The sequence below is a fragment of the Triticum urartu genome, chromosome 3 (genome assembly GCF_003073215.2).
Source record: "Triticum urartu cultivar G1812 chromosome 3, Tu2.1, whole genome shotgun sequence".
NCBI classification, from domain to species: domain Eukaryota; kingdom Viridiplantae; phylum Streptophyta; class Magnoliopsida; order Poales; family Poaceae; genus Triticum; species Triticum urartu.
In genome coordinates, this window is record NC_053024.1 from 680,173,676 (window position 1) to 680,183,999 (window position 10,324).

General features: G+C 44.1%; 1 protein-coding gene across 3 annotated transcripts; it reads left to right on the forward strand.

Moving 5' to 3' along the window:
• The first annotated feature begins 4,826 nt into the window (after positions 1 to 4,826).
• LOC125549099 (short-chain dehydrogenase TIC 32, chloroplastic-like) lies at positions 4,827 to 6,942 on the forward strand. Of its 3 annotated transcripts, none has more exons than XM_048712588.1 (4): positions 4,827 to 5,355; positions 5,448 to 5,663; positions 5,733 to 5,809; positions 6,697 to 6,942. In XM_048712588.1, exons 1-4 carry the CDS (start codon positions 5,166 to 5,168, stop codon positions 6,745 to 6,747), a joined length of 534 nt encoding a protein of 177 aa, XP_048568545.1. In that variant the 5' UTR covers positions 4,827 to 5,165; the 3' UTR covers positions 6,748 to 6,942. The 3 variants fall into 3 exon arrangements, with proteins under 3 accessions (XP_048568545.1, XP_048568546.1, XP_048568547.1); XM_048712589.1 differs by having other exon boundaries at positions 4,828 to 5,355; positions 5,733 to 5,803; XM_048712590.1 differs by lacking the exon at positions 5,733 to 5,809 and having other exon boundaries at positions 4,833 to 5,355.
• The last annotated feature ends 3,382 nt before the right edge of the window (positions 6,943 to 10,324 follow it).

The window sequence follows — 10,324 nt, forward strand, 5'->3', positions numbered from 1 at the left end:
ACCATTTTGGTCAGAAAGGTCGTAATTTCCTTACACGAAATGGTCACAAAGCAAACAGTGCTAGTCCGCTGCCTTATTTCTAGTTGTTAATGACCAATATAGATGGTCATAGCCTTGTAGATTGTGGTGGGTTGTGATGACTAGGCGCCATCTCATCAGTTTTGCCTATGTGTCATGTCCATGTGGCAGTTTTTGCCCTAGGTTGTGAAGCAACCTATATTTCTATCATTCCCAAAATTCCCAAAAAAATCTCATAAATTCTTTGAGGCATATCTTCATCAAATATGTAAAAATCCTTCCTTGCCTAGTTCAAAACTAATTCAACAATATTCATTTTCCTATTCTGTTCACAACAACACTTTATGAAGGAAGTGCTATTTATATATTCTTGATTGCCCTCGGAATTTTTGGGCAATCTTTCCTATCCAAATCATTACCACATGACAAAATTCAGCTCCATTTTCCTAGCAAATCTTCCTCGGCAAATTTCCAAAGTTTTTGTCCACCTAGAAGCATTATGGAGGAAGTACCTTTTTTATATCTCTAAATGACATGAAATTTATACAGTTCCTTCATATGCCCAAATTATCACCCTCCTCCAAATTGCAGCTCAGTCAAATAATCTATGTGAGCCCAGGTTCAATTTATATTTTATGGCCAAATTGGCATGTTGCAAAGCAAGTGTTATATAGACCTCTCCTATTACCCTCAAACTTTTCGGGCACTCTTCCAAACCCAAATCATTGCCACATGATAATATTCAGCGCAATTTTCCTAGTAAATCTTTCTCAGGAAATTTCCAAAGTTTCTACCTCGAGAGAAGCTTTGTGAAGTAAGTACTAGCTAGGCTTACCCAAATGATCTGGAAATTTACCAGCGCATGACCATACCTATGTAACTTACCTACACCAATTTTTAGCTCATTTCATTCATCCAATCTCTCTCACTAGTTTTCCCAAGTTTTTGTCCATCGAAGAGCATTGTGAAGGAAGTACTACTTTGGCATGTCAAAATGATATCAATTTTCTACAATACTTTCCTATGCCCAAATAACCATCCTCCACCAAATTTCAGCTCAATCCATTCATTATTTTGAGCCTAGCTTCAACATTCATATTTTTGTCCAGTGTGGTACTTTGCAAAGCAAGTACCACCTAAGATCCTCCTCTTGAGCTGAAAATTTGTGAATACATTCTCCTTAGTAGATGATCTTCCTCGGCCAAAACTCACGCTCATTGCCCATGCACATTTCCCGTACCGCTAATCAAACACTTGGCTGGTTATTCATGTTTGAGCATCGATCGGTCTCCTCGTGAGAATCTTATGTTGTGATTTTCTTCCTAGCACCTACATGGGGAGTGCCCAACCCACTAGACATGCCTAGGCCTCCCAGAACACATGGCAACGCCACGGCCACGCGGTGACCACGAGGCGGGCATGCGAGTTTACGCGCTCTAGAGTTGGGGGCCTCGGCCACGGCCCAAACCTCGACGTATTGCCACAAAACCATGTATTTATGATTAAATAGGTACTTATGTAACTAGAAATGATTTTTGGAAAAAATAAATAGCAAACTATGAGGCAGCTGCAGTTCAAATTTGACCCGCTTCCACCTGAATCGGCGAAAATTTGTCTTTTTCACGAGAGGTGGATCAAAACTTTTTACACTCAACTATTTTGTCAATTGTGAATTAAATATGTCCTAGTATTTTATAAAATTGATTTGGTCCAATTTTGCAACAATTATTTGGGAGGTCCTTCACAAAAAACTCATTTTGGGCACTCGGAAAAATGGAAAATGAATTTTTCGTCCAAAGAAAATGAAAACTTCCTTAGGCAACATTGTTAGCCATTCCAAGACGCACCCTTGTGCACAATATGAGATCATTTGAACAAACTATGCCATGAATGCGGCCATAAGATTGATCATTTGGCATGAAAGCCATTGATCTCCACACGTGATAGCTCGTTTTTGAGAACACTTTTTTAAAATAATTACCGTATTACAAGTTTGTTATTTTTACTAGGAACTTGGCCACATATAATGACACAATGCGAAGGTTTCCCAATTTTTTGATTTTTTTGAATTTTTTATGCCCGTTTCAAAATGCGGACAAAACGGCGGGAATGGCCGTTCCTAGCTAGTGGTTGAATCTTGGATTTTTTCTGGCGTTTCTATGATTAAATAGATACTTATGTACCTATAAATGATTTTTAGAAAAAATAAAGAGCAAACTATAAGGCAGCTACAGTTCAAATTTGACCCGCTTCCAGCTGAATCGGCAAAAATTTGTCTTTTTCATGAGAGGAGGATCAAAACTTTTTACACCCAACCATTTTGTCAATTGTACATTAAATATGTCCTAGTATTTTATAAAATTTATTCGGTCCAATTTTGCAACAATTATTTGGGAGGTCCTTCACAAAAAAACCTCCTTTTGGGCACTCGAAAAATGGAAAATGGTTTTTTCGTCCAAAGAAAATGAAAACTTACTTAGGCAACATTGTTTGCCATTCCAATATGCACCCTTGTGCACAATATGAGATCATTTTAACAAACTATGCCATGAATGTGGCCATAAGATTGATCATTTGGCTTCAAAGCCATTGATCTCCACACGTGATAGCTCGTTTCTGAGAACACTTTTTTAAAATAATTGACGCATTACAAGTTTGTTATTTTTCCTAGGAACTTGGCCACATATAATCACACAATGCGAAGGTTTCCCAATTTTTTGATTTTATTGAATTTTTTATGCCTGTTTCAAAATGCTGTCAAAACGGCGGGAATGACCGTTCCTAGCTAGTGGTTGAATCTTGGAATTGTTTTGGTGTTTCTATGATTAAATAGATACTTATGTACCTAGAAATGATTTTTGGAAAAAATAAAGAGCAAACTACAAGGCAGCTACAGTTCAAATTTGACCCGCTTCCAACTGAATCGGCGGAAATTTGTCATTTTCACGAGAGGTGGATCAAAACTTCTGACACCCAACCATTTGGTCAATTGTACATTAAATATGTCCTAGTATTTTACAAAATTTACTTGTTACAATTTTGCAACAAATATATGGTAGGCCCTTCACAAAAAAATCTCTTTTCTGGCACTCGAAAAATGGAAAATGAATTTTTTGTCCAAAGAAAATGAAAACTTCCTTAAGTAACATTGTTTGTCATTCCAATATGCACCCTTGTGCACAATATGAGATCATTTGAACAAACTATGCCACGTATGTGGCCATAAGATTGAGCATTTGGGTTGAAAGCCATTCATCTTCACACTTGATAGCTCGTTTCTGAGAACACTTTTTTTAAATATTCGCCGTATTACAAGTTTATAATTTTTCTGGTAACTTGGTCACATATAATGACGCAATGCGAAGGTTTTCCAATTTTTTGAATTTTTTTGAATTTTTTATGCCCGTTTCAAAATGCGGTCAAAACGGCGGGAATGTCTGTTCCTAGCTAGTGCTGAATCTTGGAATTTTTTTGGTGTTTCTCTGATTAAATAGATACTTATGTACCTAGAAATAATTTTTGGAAAAAATAAATAGCAAACTATGAGGCACCTGCAGTTCAAATTTGACCCGCTTCCACCTGAATCGGCGACAATTTGTCTTTTTCACCAGAGGTGGATCAAGGCTTTTGACACCCAACCATTTTGTCAATTGTGCATTAAATATGTCTTAGTATTTTAGAAAAATGATTTGGTCCAATTTTGCAACAATTATTTGGGAGGTCCTTCACAAAAAAACCTTCTTTTGGGCACTCGAAAAATGGAAAATGGTTTTTTCATCCAAAGAAAATGAAAACTTCCTTAGGCAACATTATTTGCCATTCCAATATGCACCCTTGTGCACAATATGAGATGATTTAAACAAACTATGCCATGAATGTGGCCATAAGATTGATCATTTGGCTTGAAAGCAATTGATCTCCACACGTGATAGCTCGTTTCTGCGAAGACTTTTTTAAAATAATTGCTGTATTACAAGTTTTTTATTTTTGCTGCTAACTTGGCCACATATAATGACACAATGCAAAGGTTTCCCAATTTTTTTGATTTTTTTTGAATTTTTTATGCCCGTTTCAAAATGCGGTCAAAACGGCGGGAATGACCGTTCCTAGCTAGTGGTTGAATCTTGGAATTTTTTTGGTGTTTCTCTGACTAAATAGATACTTATGTACCTATAAATGATTTTTGGAAAAAATAAATAGCAAACTATGAGGCACCTGCAGTTCAAATTTGACCCGCTTCCAGCTGAATCAGCGGAGATTTGTCTTTTTCACCAGAGGTGGATCAAGGCTTTTAACACCCAACCATTTTGTCAATTGTGCATTAAATATGTCCTAGTATTTTAGAAAATTGATTTGGTCCAATTTTGCAACAAATATATGGTAGGTCCTTCACAAAAAAACTCATTTCGGGCACTCAAAAAATGGAAAATGATTTTTTTGCCAAAAAACTCATTTCTCATGACATATTTTTAAAGATATTTATCTTATTTCATGTTTGTTACTTTTCCTGAAAACTTATTCACATTTGGTGACACAATGAGAATGTTTTTCATTTTCTTTTTGAATTTTCTCAGGTCATAAAATAGCTGATATGATTTTAACACGCTATTTTTAGTCAACTACGACCAATTTAAATGGTCATAACGTGGTACTGCATTTTGATTGGTCCATGGACGTCTCACGCGGATCGTGCCTGGAACACCGTCTGATGCTCGCGGATCCAACGGCAGTCCTCGGCCCACCACACCAACCCCAAGCCCACCTAAGCCGAAACCCTAGCTCTACTCGTGGACGTTTTCCATCCACCCCCCCGCCTCCTTTCTTTCTCTGCCTTCTTTCTTTCTCTGCTCCTCATTCCCTCACGCACCCACAATCCCTCCCCCGAAACGCTTGCTGCCGCCACCTACGCCTCTTGTTCCGGCGTGCTCCGGCGGGCCTCGCCGGTGTGCAGCCCAGATCCGAGCTCCCCTGCCTCCGCTCTTCCCTCCCCTCCGGCCAGATCCGCCTCTTGCATCCCCGGTAGCTCATCCCCAACCCCTTCCCATGGCTAGGATTTCGAGGGTGGCGTTCCCACCAATTCCGGCGCGGCGGCGGTGACAGTGCTCCGCCCTCTTCGACGCCCACCAATCTAGCCGCACGGCACGGCCATGGCCATGGCGGCGGCCAGATCCACCCCCTCCCTCATCTCCTCGCTGCCGCCACCTCCTCCTCATCCTGCAGCGGCGCGTCCCGCCACCACCTCCTTCCTCGAGCGTCCCGCAGCGACGCCCATCGCGTCTCGGAGCTGGACGACGGCGCGGTGGAGAGGGAGCCGGCGGCAGCGTCGCGTGATGGCAGGTGACGAGTCCTCATCTTTTCCTTGGTCCTCTCTGCTCCCTCCCTCGTTCCATCTGATTCGATTCGCTGAATCGGTTGCCTGCCACTGACAGGTGCGTCGAGCGGGATCGGCGCGGAGACGGCGCGTGGTGCCCACGTCGTCATGGCCGTCCGCAACCTCGCCGCTGCAGAGGCCGTTCGCCAGGCCGTCCTCGCCGAGACCCCCGACGCGAGCGTGGAAGTAATGGAGCTGGACCTCTCCTCGTTGGCATTTGTCCGCAAGTTCGCGCCGACTTCGCCGCCAGTGGCCTCTCGCTCAACATCCTCATGTAAGGCAGCCCTACTTCTCGCTTCTACTAGTCCCAATCATGCGAAAAGCACTTATAGTTGAGGTTCAGTCAGGGGTTGTCAAGACGAGGTTCAGGTTCAGGCCCATCGCGATTTCTTGGGACCATTCATTCAGCTTCAGGTTCAGGTTCAGTTAGGAGCTGTCTGTCGGCCATTAAATTCTAAAAAAACTCTGCATCATGAGTAGTAGGTAGCAGAACAGCGACATGGCCGTATCACTTTGGCTGCAACTTGATACTTTCAGTCAACATTGAGCAGATTTAATTCATTCCTGGGTTTCTTTTCTACTTCAACTTGGACTATAACATGCTGCTAGTTGGAATATAAATGTTGCAACACTTAGTAGATCATGGACATTATGGAAGTTCACAGGGTGGGAAAAAAATGGCATGGGTGGTTGCATCTGCACTGGTCCTGTCGGGAGACCACACATGCATCATATTGCTCTTGAAGTAATATGCGGTTGTTGTCTCGCCGTGGTTGTTCAAACTGAGATGTACCCAGTTGATTCGTCATCTCGGGTCATAAATTTTTCTGCATTCCCTGTTGTTGTAGCTTGTTGGATGCATAGTTTGATCTCCCAATGGGAATTATTAGTGAATGGTGATGTAGTAGCTGGTATGCTTGATGCGTGTATGTGCATCTCTTTACTGTTTTGCTAGAACCATAAATCCTGATGCGCATGATGATCATGGTCTGGTTTGTTTGATCTATTCTGCTGGTGCTTAAAATTTGACATGCCTGGATTCTAAAACTCGTTCTTACAATTTTCATTTCTATGATCAATTTAGAGAGTTGGACATGTCAGTATATTATATACCAAAAAAATTCCTAGCTAGTGAGAACATTTTAGTCACTCCATGAACGCATACTGGTTAGTGTTAGTCATATTATTTATGTACATGGCATTTGCTGTCAATTCTTGATTATAAGTTATTGGATCCCTCATTGGCTACTATTTGATGTTCTGTACCTGTTCTTATTCTTATATGTTCATTCTTATTTTTTGCACAGGTGAAGTGCGAATCCATGTCCGAAGCTGTGAAGCATATCAGCAAAGAGTAGCATATTATGTGTTGTAGTTGTAGGCAGTAGTAGGCACATCTGGGTTGTAATATACTGTAACGATTGTAATAGATTAATGCAGTATTGTTTTGGAACAATTTCATTTGCTCTCTGGTCTATTCAAAACAATGATTGTGTATGTGCTTTGAATACCCGTGAAATGGAAACCTGACAAGTTATAATGGTTGTTTGACATATTTTGAAATTTTTGATGTGTGGGATCAATTTTGTGATAAGCCTGACAAGTGGGACCAATCTGATTGGTGGGACCAGTGGCAAAAAAAGGACGAAAATAAAAAACCAGTAGACTGTAAAAGGCTACATCTTAGAAAAAAAGGCCGAATTAATGGCCCAAGCCCATGTAGCTAGCGAAAATTAACAAGAAAAAAATACATTAAAAAGGCCGAATTGTTGGGCTAGGCCCATGTAGAAAATCGAATTGGACTGGGCTGAATCTTGTGTCACGTCAGATTGCCACGCTGGATGCCTACGTGGCCTGGGGAGGTTGCTAGTGGCCAAAACGCCACAGTAGACGTATTTTGGTCATAAACGTCTTCGACCATTCCAGAAGAAAGGTCGCTGTAGTCAGTTTATGACCGCCAGCTTTTGACCTTCTGTTTTTGGTCACAAAAAGGTCACAAATGGAAATTTGTGACCTTTCAGTGACCAATAGTGGTGGTCACAAATTGACATATTTATTGTAGTGAGGAGGTGGAGGAGGTCTATTTATAGTCTAGTGGGCGAAGGGGCAAGTGAGGGGGCGAAAGAGGTACATGGGCCTCGGCCAGAAACATTGCACGCAGACAAGGCCCGGATGATCCGGATGGGGGGTCCGGATGATCCGACCATCGTCCGGATGATCCAGATGGGGGTCCGGATGATCCGACCGTCGTCCGGATGATCTGGGAGGGGGTCCGGATAATCCGGCTTCACACGAGGCTTTCGGTTGTCTTCGGCGCAGATAGCCGGACGATCCGAGGAAGGGTCCGGATGATCCGGCTGAGCCTGGATGATTCTGACGGCGGTCCGGATATCCGGCCTGGTTCGAGCAGTCGCTCCGTCTTCTTCTCCTTTCTTCCGTCTTCTCTTCCACGCTTCCCTCATGGACGGTGTAGTCGTTCCTTGGCGCTTGCACTCCTCCTCGACATCCGTGAATGTCACATCCCTAGTTCTGGTATGACCTAGACTAGGTAGTCATGTGTGCATCATGTTTAAATTTCATTTAAATTTGAAATGGAGATTTGTGAAACCCTCAGAAATTATTGGTCAGAGGTAAAAATTGCTCCAAAAGGGTCCAAGAAAATGTTCATGTTGCTCTCTGAAACTATTGGTCAGAGGTAAAATTCTAACAAATATTTTTAGGAGGTCATAAATATTTATTTAGGCCATTTGGAATTAATGCCTAATTATTTGCATTGGAGATATATATGTTATATATATAATATATGTACAAAACTTATGCCAGTTGTCGAGGAGCTCTGGAATAATACCACTAGGTCCTACAAAAATTGGCATAGGAAAATAAATTGGTTTAGTATTTTACTAAATCATAAAACAAATGTCAGAAAATAGAAAAGAAAACAAAGATGGAAAACGCTTACCTGTGCTCACCCGAGGCCTGGCACTGTGCGGCCCAGCTGGCCGGCCCAGCCGACTGGCCAGTGCCAGTTGTCCTCCACCTCCCGCCAGGAGGCCAGGGGCGTGTGGCTGACGCGTGCGCACTGCCGTGCCGCCACGCCACCTGCCTGCCTGTCCTCCCCCCCGTCGCATAGATGCCCCGTGCGGCGCCACGCGCCGCCCCGCACCTCTCCCTCTCTCTCCCGTGGCCTCCCCTCCTCTCTCTCGCTCTTTCTCGCGCGACGTCCGAACACCACCGTCGACATCGCACACCGTTGCCGCGCCCACCGCCACGGCCTCGCCCCTCCGACAAGTCCAACAGCTCCGCGATGTCGTCCTCGTCTTCTCCGTTGAGCCACGCGCCCCAGGAGGCCCTAGAGCGCCTCCATCGCCGTCGTCTTCATCTCCGGCCGACGTGGATCCCCATCGCCGCCCCGTCAACCACAGCGCGTCCCCGAGCTCGCCGTCAAGCCCATCGAGATTGCTGTGAGCTTCTGCTCCATTCCTCTCTCTCTATTTAGCCGTTTGCGTGCCGTAGCCCCGTCTGCCACCCTGGCCGTAGCACCTCGCCACCGTTCATGTCGCCGCCGTCGTCTTGGCCACCGCAGCTCACGCCCGCGCACGCCAACACGCTCAATAGCCCCCAGCAAGCCAACGCTGCTGCCCGCAGCTCCTGCCGTGCCCTGCAGCACCCACGCGCACTTGGCCGAACTCCGGCCGCCGCCCCGAGCTTCGCTCCGGCGAGCTCCGCCACCCCCGCAGCCTCCCGTCCACTCCCCTGGATGTGCGCGAGCACCAGCTCCTCGGAGATGGTCTCCGCCGCCCAAATGGTCGCCGGAGCGACGATCCCGAGCCCCTCCGCCGCGTTCGGCCTCGCCGGCGGCTAAACGTCTGCGGGTTGACTGGGTTTGACCCCCCAGTTGACCAGATTTGACCCGTGTGGGTCAATGACAGGTGGGGCCCTTCTCTGACTAAATCTGTAGATAGGTTGTTGTTAGTGCTAATTAACCTCTGATTAATTAACTGTGACACTGACGTGTGGACCCCACACATCAGATTTGACCTGGACAACCACGTTGACTCGCTGACGTAGTGATGACGTCATGCTAACGTAGTTATCCATTTCCTGGATTTTATTTAGTCAGAAAATTCCAAAAAATGTTATAAACATCTAAAAATCACAGAAATTCAACCGTAGCTCACATTGAAATAATTTATATATGAAAAATGATCAGAAAAAATTAATCTATCCTTCTGTAACAGTTTCATGCATGATAAACCAACTTAAACCTGCTGTATAGGTGAAAACACATAAATGGCACTTATAAATGTTAAATTTGGAGTTGCATTTGAACCCTTGGTTCAAATGGGCTTCATTCAAATAGAATGCTAAATGCATTAGCACAAACAACATCACATCCACATGCCATGTTCATGCATCATATTGTTGCATATGTTGTGTATTGATTGCCGGCACCGTCCTTCTCAATAGGTCCTGCTCCGGAGAGTGTTCCAGAGTACTTGTCTATGAAGCAGTGCCCCTTGTTGATCTACCAGGCAAGCAAACCCCCTTGTTCATCCCGATATGATCCCACTCTCTCGCTCCTGCTCTCTTTTATTGCATTAGGACAATAGCAATTCAACTGCTACTTTATGTTGTGGTAGTTGAACCCATTCCTCTGCATGACCTGTCATTGCCACAGTAAATAGTTCAAACCCACTAGCATGTGTAGGAGTTGATTGAGCCATGTTGTGTTCCTACCATGCCATGCCTACTATTGCTTAGAGTTGTGTCAGGTCTGATTCATTGGGAATGAATTGGAGTGTTATGATATGTTCTGGTGCTGAGAGTTAAGTGTGTGAACACGATTTGGTAAAGGTAGCGGTGAGAGGCCATGTAGGAGTACATGGTGGGTTGTCTCATTGGAACCGTCCTTAAGCACTGAGTTCTGTGTATGTT